At 36.6% G+C, this 16,008-nt stretch overlaps 1 protein-coding gene across 5 annotated transcripts in view; it reads left to right on the top strand.

Moving 5' to 3' along the window:
• LOC113497120 (dachshund homolog 2) overlaps positions 1 to 16,008 on the top strand; it is a 128,619-nt gene that overhangs the window by 75,127 nt on the left and 37,484 nt on the right. For 4 of the 5 annotated variants that reach the window (XM_026876510.1, XM_026876509.1, XM_026876508.1 and 1 more), the window contains 3 exons: positions 5,765 to 5,835; positions 6,024 to 6,293; positions 9,754 to 9,975. In XM_026876510.1, the coding sequence (XP_026732311.1) occupies positions 5,765 to 5,835; positions 6,024 to 6,293; positions 9,754 to 9,975 (563 nt within the window). The remainder of the gene's footprint in view (positions 1 to 5,764; positions 5,836 to 6,023; positions 6,294 to 9,753; positions 9,976 to 16,008) is intronic. The other variant, XM_026876507.1, reaches the window with a different exon arrangement.

Raw genomic sequence — 16,008 nt, 5'->3', positions numbered from 1 at the left:
CAGCCGTCTACTCCACGAGACTGATGACATTCGACGAGCTAGCATTCAAGCGGCTGGAAGATACACATATCTTTGTCGCTTTACATTATCCAAGGAATTGAATTGGAAGTGTACCGATGGTTGTGAATTTTCTGCGGTCGCTCCATATGCATGTGCATTGAAGCCATATTTATGCAATCGGCGCCGCGGCGGTTACTGAATTGTTCGGCTAGGATTACAACACATTTTTAAACGGTGTAACGGATATCTTTTTGGTCAGTTATGTGCTTACCTACACTTCTAGCTGTAAAAACATTAAATGATTAAGTCAGGATCAACCGTAACATTTCCTGATTATTGACTCCGTTACATCTAATACTGAATTAAGAATCGGAAATTGACAAAAAACAGCCGAACATAAAAGGCGATTTAAACAAATTTCCCTAATAATTGTACAATGAAATTCAACATTATCAAAACGCATTCCCATTACAGATAATGGTAATGGCCCCTAAAAACTGGGGGTCTACGAATCGTAGGAGCAATTTTGCATAATTATCCAACATTGCGCCCGGAGAGGCGACGCGGTGGCGCTTAAATCCTAATAACATCGGACCCGATCAGAATCTCGTTACGCTACGGTAATCTACTGCGAACAAATACGTTGCTGTTTCAATACGTACTTTGTGCACTTTTATTATTTTCCTCATCAGAGTCTCGACGAAATAAACAGCTTGTTATCTGTATTGTGACCGATAGGTATACATGCGCCCATGATTGAATTCTTTAACTATATACTTACAGATCACTTAACCCCTATTTCTTACGAAACCTGTAAAGAGACAGACTTAAAAAACAGCTCTATCTGCATTCTGCATAACTGTAAAACTGTTCTCAAAAAATCGTCCATCTTCACAGCTTTTCCAAAGACAACTTAAATCCGCTCACGTACTTGTAATATCATAATGAGCTCCTAAGCTCCAAAAGACATATTTTATTTTCCACCAAACACATTTTATATTTCATTCCACGTTTCATAAGCGGAATTTGCATGTCCCTTCTTGTATTTGAAAAGCGTAATGCCTCGGTCGCTTAGTGCACTTTTATTACGGCATTAAATGATGTAATTTTTTTCATATTATATTATTCAAATTTAAATAACTGTCTCCGGTTTCCCCCGCGGAGGTCCCACTGTCTCTACTGTTTCTTTTCGACGCCCCCGAATTTGGTTATTTTGGTTTGATATTTCCGCAATAAGATGATAGAGGCATGGAGTAGCCATCGATAAAAAAATCGGTATCATGTTTGTGTCGAAAAAATGTTGAAGCTTTAACAAGTGCAGGTAATTGGTTAATGGAAAACAATAATCTTCTCGGATTTAAAAAATCCGACGATACAAAATTTTCATTCAAAGTTTTGGGACTAGATTATAAAACAGTGTACCACGTATAAACTTCACAACATTTTAAGTCATTAGTCAATTTGAAAATGTTTATTTAAACAGAATTCAAAGTCAATAACGGATCACTGTTTTAACGCCAAAGCAATGTGTATTTTATTGGCAACAATAACAAACATCTTCAGATTTGACTGATTATACCCTCTCCGTAGATTTTTGTTCTAGAAAATTGGAGAAGTTGTAAGGCCGCAATTTTTACAAATGACGTCGTGACGTTTATGCGTAGGGAGCGCCGCCCGGCGACAAGTCATCATGTTACTTTCTTTCCTATTATTTTGCATTAGTCCACCCTAAATGTTTGTACCTACAGTCATATTGATTAGGGAAACCATCTTTTTATTTCATAATGAGCCATTTGTATACTTTACCCAGGAATCTTTAGTGGCTTGTAATTATAGTTTAAATTTTGTGTAAAATGTATTGCACCGAATTATATACTTGTATAATTGTGGTTATATTTGGTAGTTAAAGGAAAAAAGGAAACTTCTTTTCCCACGCTTATAAGCACTGTAGTATTAATTTAAATGGCATGATGTATCATGAAAGCGAGTTTCATTTTTATTGAATTTAACAAATTTTAAACAAATCAAGATTGTAGAAGATTAGACGAGCCTACTGTTTAACAATAAACGATTGAGGTACTGAACCTCAAGTACGTCTTTACCCTAACAAGCCCCTTAATACAAAACAACCTATTTTACATTTGCTTTACAAAGTGCTGGCAGTTACATAACATACCTTCTGCAATATATCCTTAAATTGATGCACCGCATTATTACTCGCCAATATTGCCTTTACATCATTTCAAAAGCAAAACATTACGTTATCTGCATATGCTTGGAACTTTTTACTCATAACAAAAGCCCGTTGCTACTTGTATTTTCTTTATAATTTATTCCATTTCTCCCCCACACATTGGCATCGGTCGCTGATATTTTTTATTCGATTAGTAAACCCCTAAGGTGTTTTTAGCCTTTTTTCGCTCGATTTTCTTCGAAGCTTTGTTGACTGTTTGGAGGGTTACAATGCTCATTTCTTTTGGATGAACAAGCTTATTTATTCTTTAACTTATAAACTCTTTGTTCACGGTTCAAGATTGTTTCATATTTTTATTGATTTCTTTAGGTTTTAATAATTATAATTACTGAAATTCTGGTAAATTGTAACTAGCGCAGAATTTACTTATTTAAAAACAATAGACATTTATAACGGTATCTGCAAACCGCGGCACTTACACACTCGATTTGTGTTGCGGAGAGGAGCGAGGGAGGATGAGACGAAACTTTTTGATGGATCGGACGGAGTTTGTTTTGCATGTGAGTGATATGTCTGAAATAATAAATGTTGAGGCGTCGACGCTTCCCCAACTTCCCCTCACTGGGGTGAGCTAAAACGATTTTTGATTTGGGTGTCAAGCAAATGTTTTACGGAGTGACGCTCCAACAGGATTTGATTTTCTTAATCGATTCTTGAGAATGCAAATTCGGGGTTTCGTTTTTACACTTAATTGTCTATATAGTTAAACGGAACTTGTGTTTCTATGGCTTCAATAAACATTGCAGTTTGAGTACGGAAGTTGGTTATGTAAATTGACAGCACTATTACCGAAAGCTTTGTTTAATACTTGCGCTAATCAGATTATGCATACAAGAACGGTTCGGAACGATCGGTAGTGCGGTATTAGGTTATGTGAACGGTGCAGTATTAACTAATCAACGTGCGTTGGCTTTGGTGGTAGATTGCAACGCATTGTCCGCGCTCGTGGCCCCGGAATATCTGTTTAGGCCACTACCCATTCTGTAATGGCAATGGTTAACGCTAACTATGTTAACCTTCCTATGACTTCATTATGTGGTTTTTATGCTAATAAGAACTGCATTATGTAGCTGAAGCTGAGTAACTATACTGGATTTGCTTGTATCCACAAGCATAAAAATAATCCCCTCAATAAAACACGACAATTTATCCTAATAAAACTTGTCAAAATGTATAAGATTCACGCCTCTCCGTTGTTTTTTTGGTTTTGCAATTCCGCTTGTTCGTAACGATTCGTCGCCAATTTGCGTTTTGACAAGTGAATGAATAATATTATTTCGCCGGCAGACTGATGATGGCTGCCGCCGACAGATGGGGTGTTTGTTAATTTATCTACATCGGAATGTAACGTTAGAACTACATTTTGTAGTTAATGAAAATTGTTTATTTGCGAAATCGTTTAATGAAAATAGTAATGGAGCTGAAGCTAGAAGTTTGTTCGACATGGACTTAATTAATTTCCACGTACAGAAAGCGGACTGAAATTAATGTATTGGTTTTCATAAACCGTGCTCGTTTTTCTTCGAGGGCTGCTTCAGAGTACCTTTTAGAATGTTCCTTCTTTTACTAGGTTTCGATCAATTAATAAATAAATAAAAAATTGTACTAAACGAAATGTATCTTTGTTTTAACATTAAAAGGTCTACAAGTCATTAATATATTCAGTAAATATAATTATTAAAACAGAAAATTCTTAGCAAATACAATGAACATGAAAAATACAAAAGTATAAAAGTAGAATGGATGAACACAAACAAAATCCTCTCATAATCAAACATTTGAAAATAAAGCAGATCTGTTTTAATTTAAGTGTTAGCTAACATCATCAATCAAAGCAACACTTTTGTAAAGATAAAAATAAAATGGAGGAAGAGGAAATAATTTATTATTTTATTGATTTGAACTGTTATCTTTTGTCCGATCGTGTGGCGATGAGTCGATCATTTCTTTTTGATTCGTTAGGGTTTTGAGTGCCTTGTTAAGAGCTTTTAATTGACAAAAAATATTTATTGGGTGTCAAAAAACGCTTCCTTTTTGGCATTTCAAAAGTCATTGGTTAACTGAAATAAATGTTCTAGTTCATTTTGAACATTAACTGTACAAGTTTTGAGCTAATGTATATTTTATTGAATGTACAAAATTTCGCTCAGTTATTACCCTTGCCTGTTTGTCTGTTATAATGCTATGCATTTGCTGGTTCAAGAGTACTTTAAAATTAAGGTCTTTTATATTGTAAAAAACTCGATCAAAAGATTTGAACGGTCTGAAGAATTATTTACATATTAATGGTGAGGGAAATGAAAAATATATTAAATTCAAACGGAGCTCCGTGACTCGTCAGTAAAGTACCAAACGACTTTATTTGGAGGGTTAAACCACAGAGCAGGAAAGGATTCAGAGGTAAAACCTTGAACTGGTAAAATTAAAAAAATAATATGTGTTGCGTATTTTTTTTTGTAGAGTATTGACCTACTACACCACGTGAAGTTTAATAATTAGTTGAGGGCAATGTTACTTCGAAGTAAAATGTTTTAAACGACCAATAAAGCACGTGCTAGATAAATCTAAATAGTTGTAGTTAGGAGATCATTTTTGATATTTTTAAACAAGCATTGTTTGATGAAGCAACTTATTCAACAGACATATTCATAGACACAAACATGGAATAGAAGACAACACACTTGTCTTCTATTCCATGTTTTCTATTTCTAAATGCTTTTCCTTGCGGTCTCTGTTTCGTCACTACTCTGTAATCTACAAAAGGGTTCCGCGAAGGCTAAAACAGCCACTTATTATGTATGTTACATTTCACTTTCAGACGTCATTTATATTCAAATGCTCAAAAGGCATTACTGGGCAAAAATTGTAGCACTTACCCCTTTGAACCGAATGAACGCGGTTTCCGCTAAAAATATAAATTGCAGAGATTGTTCCTTATCATTCAGTTTTTTTGTAGATTATTTTGCAAACTTGATTGTTATGTTGATTGTGTATGAATAATATTTTGAAACAAGTATAGGTAATTAAAATAAGAATTCTACAATATTACTCCTTACTTCATAAACAGAACCGTAAAGTTTCCTATTAACTGAATAAAAAAACAGAACAAACAAAAAATCCAAAAAGTTAATAGGCAAATATTAATAAAAATAGAATCGGAACGGAAGCATCAAAAGTCTAATAATTCACAATCAAAAAGGACCTACAGAATTAGGGTAGCGGCACGAGAGATCCGCATACAAAATGATTACATACACCGTCTTCATCCGCTCACAAAGAAGCGCAGCGGGGTTCTATAATATTATACTTCTGCCTTTGTAGTAGCTCCACAACTCAGTGGGAAGTATGCTTTATGGTTTCAAATGATAAAATTGTTTGTAAGTAGCTTTGTTGGGATTCATTTTGCGAGGTAGCGTGACCGATCCCTGACAGTTCGACTTCTCATTCCGTTAACGAGATATCGCCTGATACTTGTATGCCTTTTTAATTGTATCATTTCGATTGTTGTAGATTGCGTGACGAAAGAGGCGACATGGAACGAGTTATGGCGATGGATAAAGCTCGGGAGGGTTCACATAACGGTAAGAAATATCATAAAATTGTGACATGAAAGTCTGAATCAATGCAATTACATGTAAAAGTATATTCTCGGCAAAAAAGTTGTAATTTATACTTTCCCATGAATTAATCATTCTAGTACAGTAATTGTCAGATGAACCATGATAGACGTGTTGTATCTGGGTGTATAGCTAACTTTACAATTTAACAGGCTCTTCCCCAGGTCACAGTCCGGTGCTGAACCTTTCGAAGTCAGGGTCCGGTGGGGACCGGGATCGGTCGGAGCGGAGTGACCGCGACCGCGGGGACCGGGGCGAGGGCTCCGCGAGCGGGCGAAGCTCTGCAGCGTCGCGCCGGAGCCCGCAGCCGCCGCGGCTGCCCTCCGCCGCCACAGCTGCCGCCAGCCCCAGGTCACACTCCGACGAGAGTGACGCGCCCCTCTCCGACCAAGAGGATCACAATGTCAAGGATGAGGATGACGGTAAGTCGCATTTCTCTGAACCACACAACTGCAGTCATTGCGGCATAGCCAATTAAAAATTCCTCAGATAAATAATTCCACGTCAGTGAAATAATAACGATCTACCGCTTCGTTCAGTTCCTTTGTTATAATTCCCCAGGTAATAAATAAAGACAGGCAATTTACTTTCTAGAAGAGACCATAATATCGCAATTTCACAGCGATGAATATCTGTTTAATTTCATATAAATTAGATGTATCGATAAATGAGTCTCGATCTTTCCGTTGTAATCACGGTTGGGCATGACAAGAAAGTGTCCGTGTAACATTAACACGGCCGGGGTATCACCCGTTCAATATACTTGGCATGTAATGCACGGCAAAATTACCCAGTAATAGCCCTGGAACCTTCAGCATTCATAGTTCGGAAATTATCAGCCATAAAACCACGGTTCCTTTTATTCTAGACTGGAAATACTTGTGTAAAATAGCTTCTCGATACATTGTAGGTCCGGCTCGATGTTAATTATTTTACAGTCGAACACGTTCAATTGGTCTTAAGTGCTCTGTATAAATTAATATTATGAAATAGGTACAATTCCGACAGTAAATCTACAATGCTGCAGATATAATAATATAGAATCAATACACACTGGTGTAGCGCATCCTGGCGGACGATTAGCAAATGATCATGCGCTTGCGTTCCCATGCGTTTTCCCATCTTGATCCCTAGACACCGCACGTTGCCTTGTAATGGTCCTATATAATAAAATCTTATTACGAGTATCGCCCGCAATTGCCCCCAATGATGTATGAATAGCGCTTAAAAGGACCCAATTCAATTTTACACGTGAGTGCGAGACCTTTTGTGGTTTATACGTTTATTTTTAAATGAGTTGTTTCGAGTAATAATACCCTTAGATAAAAGCTAATACGAGTCCACTTAAATAATTTAGAAATCCTAATAACCCTGACTTTTAATATGTGAGCTTCGCACGTCGCGCTGGACACGTTTCGTCTCATATGAGTTATAATATTTAATCACGAGAAAGGCCCATGTTTAGTTAACCATCATATATCATGAACTATTAACACCATTAAACTCAAATGATGGATGGTATGACAATTTCTCCGACGACACGTATTAGGTCCGTTTTATTCCGAGCTTTTTATTCATGAGTTTATTGCCGTACTAAATATTTTAATCAATTTAGTCTACTATCTTCCTCTGGATCATCAATCAAGCGAAAACTAGTTATTAGGCCGACGTCACTAAGTTATAAACGCAATTACAGCAATTTGAAAATAGAATGGGAAAATCATAAAATCAGTGCTAGTGGTACGACGGAGAGAATCATAACGGTATAACATTGCAAGCGCATTAAGATCTCATGATAACATTTAAAACTTTTATTGCTTCTTTATTAAATAAACAATAAAGAATATCCACTAACTATGAGAATGTAATTTAATGATCGAACAATTTCTTTGCACGGGTATTACATAGATACATCATATAGCGTGGTGAGTGTAGTAACAAGCGCGACGATGCCAATCAAAACATAGATCCACAAATGTAAATACTTGTTCCATACAATAGCTAAATTAAGTGAAACAATAAGGATTGTGTATTGGTTATTGCAAGCTGCACACAAAATGCTCAGAGAGCGTGGGAACGGATAACTGGCTACGATTTATAGGAAACACTCGCCTGGCCGCGGAATTACGGGATGAGCCTCGGGAAATTTGTGCAAACAAAACATTCCACGGGGAAATCGATACCTGAAATCAGTTTAGAACGTGAACACACAGAGTATTTACTTTTAATTGTGTCGTAATCGTTAATTTTTAAAGTTTATGTACAATTAATTCTGTCGATTCGTAATTCACGCTCGTCACGATCGCCCCGATCTCATTATAAAAATGCTTTTTATATAAGCTGATGTCATTCAACTTTGATCTTTGTTCATTTGATGTTACCTTTTCCTTTCAATCAACGTTCTCATCTCGGATCTAATTTTGTTTTATATCCGTGAAGTCTTTTACTCGTTGGCACGGGCCGATTGATTTTGTGTCCTTAGCATTAGTTATAGAGTTTACGTTCGTTTGTTTACATTGCTTAGGATCTTGTTAATTGGCCTTATTAGGGAGATGGTGTTGTGACAACCAGAGAGTGCTATCGTGCGCATCGACAATGACGAAACGATGTTGTCTTCATTATTTGATGAGCGGTCACTATGCTGTCAGTTAAATTAAATGTATCGATAGATTATTTTGGACCGTGAGAGACGCCAATCGAAACACTTTTTTTACGTGTGAGGTCCGTTATTGACATTAAACGAACATTATTGTAATTATCTCGTCATTTTAAAAATAATAAATACTTATTATCTTTCATCACGTCCATGAAACTGACTGTCAAAAATCTTTTAGTAGGTAGGTGAGTACCATCGTAAAATTTAAAGGTGCTTTTGACATCAGATTTTCCAAATTAATGTCTTTGTCTGAAATACCAAGCGAGTAATTATGGAATAAAATCGATATAATATTCGAATAGCTCGGCCGTCCTCGTAGCGAATAACTTGCGGCATAGTGCAGCGGGGCATATAAATCGGTTAGAGACAGCCCATTCGGTGTCGAATGGCTTTGTGGTATCCCTATTCTGTGAGCGTGAAGAGGACATCTCAAAATGTATAATATAAATTACTATGTATTTTAGTGGTTGAATAAATTTTATAGTCTTTAGTATTATACAGACCTCATTTATTTTAGTGAGAGCATTTTAAATGTGCACAATGTGTCTTATAACCGATGTTAACGTAGCCAGGATTAAGCTTGTCTTTTAAGCGAGCTTTCTCACCTTTTCTCTTTGATTGAGTTGTGTGTGACACGTTGTATTTACGATCGTTAACGTTGCGTCACTCGAAATGTATTTCCGAATAAGCAGGCCACGCTCGGCGGACTCCATCAAAGCCCTGCGCCGATGATCACCACGCGATATCGATGTTCATCGCAACAATAATTGCGAACCGAATGATACATGCACGCGATTCTCGAATATCGCCGTTTGTCGGTATTGCATCATTTTTTTCTTTCATACACTACCCATTTATGACTCCTTATGAAGCTGTTATTCAAATTAATAATTTATCGAAGTCCTACAGATTCTGTGCTCTCAGTAGGTCTACGAACATGAGGCTTTTATGTTGTGAATTGGGTCTCTGAGGCCTTACATAAGATATGTAAATTGTGGGTTGTAGCTATAATTTTTTATGTGCGTAGTTAAACATGAGCTAGCATGAGTGAACTATAGCATTTTACAGAAGTTTAAATTAAATTTAAATTGTTGTTTGATTGTGCCTAAGTTTTGGTGACAAAAAATGTGTTTATATATTTGCGAAGGTCTGCTTTACCCATACGTTTTGGGTAGACAGTAGAACAGATAATTACACCAAATTATATGACTTCTTTTCTTTATAAGGTGGAGACTTAAGTGACGGCGAGCGCGAGCTGCCGACATCGGCGTCGCCGGCGCCGGTGAGCTACGCTACGCAGGCGAACACTCCGCCGAACGTCCCCGTGGACCCCACCGCCGACACACTGGTCTCCTCCACAGAGACCCTGCTGAGGAACATCCAGGGCCTGCTCAAGGTCGCCGCTGATAACGCCAGGCAACAGGAGAGGCAGATCAGCTATGAGAAAGGTAAGTCACTTAATGGTTTAAAATTATGTTGGTAAATAAGGGTTGGTATAAATTTAACAGTTTGAGCAGTTATGGTCTTTTATTTTTGAAAGCAGAATTCCTTTTAATGTTTCTTGAAGAGTTCGAGTATGATGCACCTCGTAATGTTTTTGATAACTTACTTGTTAATAGATTTTATTGGTAAATACGAGATGGCGATACTTGATCAGCCAAGTGTACCTACCAGGTACTTTAAGCTCATAAATAAGCCGTGTCATTATTTTCTCTTTATGACTTATAGTCCAACATTTTTAAATATAAATGACGACATTATTTATGGATTATGGCCGTATTACGAAATTACCAACATTGAGGAGTAGCAAATACGTAGGTGGATACGAATTTCTCAGAAACGTGAGGGACCGTTTCAGAATTTACATATGAAATTATCATAGATTATAATACGGAGACATTGTAACATACAGGAAGCCGTATCGATGTAAATGTTATAATCGATATTAGTCCAGATCTCGCGTGAATCGATTCTGCGTAATCTGAAGTATAAGCAACATTGATTAGCCGCTGTTAGGATCTAAGATCACGTATTTTAACCTGTAAGTTCTATATTCTCGGATCGAGCGCGTATTAACGACACACGTTTCATTTGCATCACATTATATGTTGTCTATTTATTGCGTTATTACGCGAAATTATTAAAATTAGAAAATAGTCGGTAAACAGCAGTTTTGTTGTACATTAAAGGTACTTGTGTATGTGAGCCCAACACGTATGGAAACGCTCCGGGCTGCGTTTTATGATACGATATTTATGTGTTTGTGTCAATTACCTGCGACATAAACATGCACTTTATTTATTGAGGTCTACTGCGCTTAGTGTTTAATAAATATTTTCATATATCTACTGGGCCGCAATAAGTTTCGACTTTCGACGCACTAAAAATTCTTTCGGCGTTGACACCTGTTGCCTTAGGCATTTCAGGGCTCCTAATGTTCGTAATTATAGCAAGCGTATCCCATGTTTTTTGTTGCACATTTCAGAATGTTTTAAATAGATATATTCCAGATATTTTATTACTCTGGATAAATTCATATAAATGTGAATAAAAAAGCATTTCCCTTGGGGTGAAATAACGTTAAATAAGTAGTTCAATGTGCAAAATATAATAGGCTAATACCGGAGACAGGTATATGCAGTGTGCGCGAGCGCATGTCGTGCCTTTTGCAAATAGCCGTAGTACAGATGCGCCTGAGTTATAGCCGGGCCCACTATCATTACACACGATTCCATTCGGACAGCATAATTGTTTAATTGATATTTCTGCGAGTTATTTATTCACGTCATTCCGTTTTCTCCATGAGAAATAAACCGTGCTTTATGGTATGAGAACCGTGGTGTAAAAAATATTGTTTCATTGCGTATATATAGTAAGTAAAAAGTTCTTAAAACTTACTTACTAAACGCCCTAAGTTTAGCTAGATGTATAAAACCTTTTTATTCGATCCTTTAGTAAAATTTTAAACAAAATTTTTATTTGCGTTTAGCATAATTTAAAAAGAAACAACAAAATACAATTGTTATAAAAAACTCATAAAAATACAGAGCTCGGGGAGAAGACGGGCGCGAGTCATCATCAGACTTGAATATCAATATTGCGCCTCAAGCCAATTGTATTAATAAACAAAACAAAATGAGAAATAATAATGCTATAGGCTAACAAAAGGTTCCATTTCTCCCCCTGGTATATAAGTAAATGATAAACGAACACTCTACATTCATGTATTTAAGGATCAAAATCGTACGTCAGCAAAACCCAGTAATTTTGTTATTACGATAATAAAATTATTGTTGATGAAACATTTTTTCGAATCGATGTGTCTGGCGAACTTTACCGATGAAATTCTTTTTATATAAATTACGGCAATCGGGCGCTTGCTCGCTCCGACTCAATTGATAGGTGTTTCTGGCTGAACCCCGCTTTCGATGGTTACTTTTGTTTCTTATGTACCATATGATTCTTGGTTTTGATTCTCTTTTATTGTTTTTTGAGAACATTAAGTTTTATGTTCACATTTTACACGATCTGCCATATTGAATCCAGCAAAATTCGTACGATATGTATCGTCGAGATCACGTAGGCAGACAAAGAGAATGCCGTTATTATTTCATAAAGTAATAGAATAAAATAAATACTGCATCGAAATATGTTAATATTCAACAAAAAATAACAACATTCCAAATACAAACACAGGAACTGTAATGAATTTGAACCCACAAAAGCTGTAGAAACAGCCGCAATAACTAGCAACAACTAAGCAAACATAGACGGCTAGGTCCCCTCGCGGTCACAAATGACAGATCCCTATCTAGCATATTCGCTGACGATTTTTCCACTAGTGCAGAATGGGTTCGCGCAGACAAATGTTGCGTTGCATTCATCACGTTATCAGATAACTGCCGAGGGGTAGCAGGACTGCGTGATAAACTGGTGTCGATTCGTACGTGTAAATAGAGTGCCAATGAATGGGAAATAGGTGTCATATTGTGGCCCTTTCAAGTGCGTTTTGTTGTGAGTTTGATATAAAAATGTGTGAGAGGTTATGAAGTTTCGTTATGTTTGTCATTTCTGCTTTTTGATATTGAAATTTTGTGCTTGAAGGAGTTATCTTTTTCTATGTTTTTTGGGGTTGCTTGTACCTACGAAGTATGTATGTATTATCCAATTTGGGACAGAAAATAATAAAAAATCATTTTATTCTAAGCTCTCTTTGAGAACATAAAAAACTTTTTTTAGCCAAAAACTTCTATGAAAATAATTTGTCTTATTCCCATCATAAAACAAATTACATTTCCTAAAAATATACTCCTAACAGCAAAGTCGAAGTGAAAACTTTCTTTCCAATCACATTAACCTCCAAGGCGGTACATCAACGCATTCCTGGTCAAAACTAAAAAACAAAACGCCTGTAACACGGTGGATCGGCCGATTGCGATCATTGCGACATAAATCTGCTTCGGCTACTCTTTTAAGCCTTTATCCCTGTTAATTCTTACTGCTTAGTTTATTTCTGTACCAAATGGTCCGATCTTGTTGCCGTGGTTTTGTTACGCTCTTTTGTTTAACAACTATCAGTTTTTGTTAAGCTAAGTGCTGGTCAACGGACAAATGGCGCGCGCACAGATAGCCCGTGAGCACTTTATGGGGCTCCGTTCTGAAGATTCGTATTTATTTGCTTTAAGCAAGCGTTTAATTTCAATATAAAATGTAATATAAGACGTAGTAAGATATTTTTGTAGCATGTTTTTAAGTAGATACATTTTACTAACACCATCTAGTTGTAATGAGCGTAGACGAAAGCTTTTTTGTTTTTTTTTTTTATTATTAATTTCTTAATTTAAAACTCTGATTATACGCGTTACCGATTGTGGAAATTCTCTTCAGAACCATATGATCAGTTTTAAAACTTTTTTTGCATGGTGAATCGCTATTTCCATGGCTCCAAAACTATTCATTGTCACCTATAATTTGTGTCGCAAATGACGTCACCAAGCTGCAAATATGAAACAGCCCATCAATAACGTAGTGACCGATCGAACAAACATGGACTGGCCAATGATAAAAACTGATGAGCAAATAGACAGACAGGACTTGTGTGCTCAACTAATGGATTCAATTGATATGAAAGCTTTTATACAATGCTGACGACGCGACATTATCAGGGTGAAGCTAAATTAGTGTTTTATGTGCGATTTTACATTTGTTATAAGTACTTAGACTGATTACACAAATACTACTGATTAGGATTCGTCTGTTTCATACTAGATAGCACGTCAGTGTATCAGTAGTTCAAACACAACTTAAGTGCAGTATCGGCATGAGTGACTGAAAATGGCAAGCTAGCGGTGGCATTTGCAAAAACATCTGCGGCGCAAAGAGCGCAAATCAATTTAGCGTTGGCATTTTGATTAAACAGACGATTTAGATTCACTGTAGAGTAAGGATTTGTCAGTATAGGTGTTCATCACGAACGGCCGCCATAACTCAGCTGTGAGCTAGCTCCCATCGCAGTACAAACAACCGCCCCCAGCGTCTTAACGAGCCACCGCGAGATGCGCATGCGCTGATACAAGCAACGACGCATTGTTGCCGCGCCGCGCCAGCTTTCGCACCATTGTGCAACGCGAGGTGTGCTGCAAAAATCGGTTAATGCAATCTTTGTTTGTTTACATCCACTTAGCTAGTATTATGGGATATTCCACTTAAATGTAAGATTCACTATTATGTCAGTTTTCATTGAAACTCGTTTTGCATCGAAGTAGTTCTACATGTAGCTATACTAGCTGTGTATAAGCCATTGTGGTTTTCGCTCGCTCGATGAACTAAGTAAACAATAAGTGACATTAAGTGCGGGATATTAAAATGCCATTCCTGCAATGTACTGATACGCGAGAGACACGGGGCGGCCATATTGGATTACTTGCGCGTGTCGCTCCGGTTACATTGCGCACGCGACTCGACCACACGCGCGCCATCTAGCGAGCTCCACTTTGAATATTGGATGTGGCTTGCTTACCGGATTACCTGCCATCCATGAGTTAATCTGTGAACTGAATTCTTACTTGAACACTAATTAGATTTAATCAAAGGGTCTTACTTTATCTACGTACTTAAACAGCTAGGTAAGTGTTAAATTTTAGACGTAAAGTTATTTTTGTATCCAATGAAGAAAACGTGCGTTTAGATAATGAAATCAGCTACTTATTATTTTTTCATTAGTAAAAGACGTGCGAAAGTCTCACTTCAAATCGACCTCTGTGTGACATTACAAATTTTCTTCTAAACTCGACGACCAAAGTCTTGTTTTCGTATGCTCTGAAAATAGAATATTTATAAGGCATGAGTCAATTATTGTTATTGTATCAGAAAATGCTTCTTTCGTGTTTGTGTAAGGATAAATAATTATCCTTATTTTCTTAGGGGAAAACTTCGTGAGCGTGTTACTCCCGGGGCGTAATGCTCAAATATTTAACAATGGAAATATTAAATTTCACTTTTATGCCAACACGAGCCTATTGTTGATATGTCGGTCTTTACGAATCTGTATGCGGTTGTGTTACATTTGATTAGTTCTATACCAATAGTGAGTTACAAAAATACGCGTATGTAAAAGTACTGAACACTTAACAAAAAAGGAATTCGGAAAATGATTTTCATTAAAATAAAGTCTTTCAAGTCCTCATTTTTAGTACTGAAATGATTCGAAATAATGCGTTAGTTAAGTCGCGTACGCAAGTCGATACAAATTTTTAGAGTCATATCAGATACCTTATAGAGGTTCTGAAACATAGCATACTTTCTTGTAATAATCATTTTTCTTTTTTTAATGACGGTTTATAATTTTATAGAAAAAATGAATGCCACAAATTCATTTTTTAAACTAATACCTACAACTTGCAAGACAATTGCATCCATTATAAAAAAAAAAATAAGCTGTCCGCTTACTGTGCTCATAACAATATATTTATAAGCAATTCAAGCACCTACATGAGTGTACGACGTTAAAATTCAATACAAAATTAGTCCTCCATGACTTATGTATGAAAAACTCAAGTGAATTATACGAAATACACATTATAATAGTATTGCCGATAAAACTTGTTTCATATCGTGTGTACTTTAGAATGATAATCCTATTTCGCCGAGTGGCGAAGGGTTGATGTTCTATCGCTCGGGGCGACCTCACTACTGTTGAATTCATTTAGCCACTCATGCGGTGTATTTGTAATCCTTGCTAAAGAAACTTCTCACGTGCGATCAATACAATTTGAAGCTTGCCCGTTATAACTGTTGCTTATTATAATTATTGAAAAGTAAGATTAGGGATGCCCCTTGCTTTATTTACCAGCTTTTCTGATAATAGGAATAAATTTAAATGTAACAATTCTGAGAAAATCGACTACTCTCTTGAGCTTAGTTATATCCAGTACAGATGATTCCTTCATGGATACCGTTAGTCGCATCTAGCACAAATGCAC

The sequence above is a fragment of the Trichoplusia ni genome, chromosome 9, assembly GCF_003590095.1.
Source record: "Trichoplusia ni isolate ovarian cell line Hi5 chromosome 9, tn1, whole genome shotgun sequence".
Taxonomy (NCBI): Eukaryota; Metazoa; Arthropoda; class Insecta; order Lepidoptera; family Noctuidae; genus Trichoplusia; species Trichoplusia ni.
This window is presented reverse-complemented; position numbering and strand designations above follow the sequence as displayed.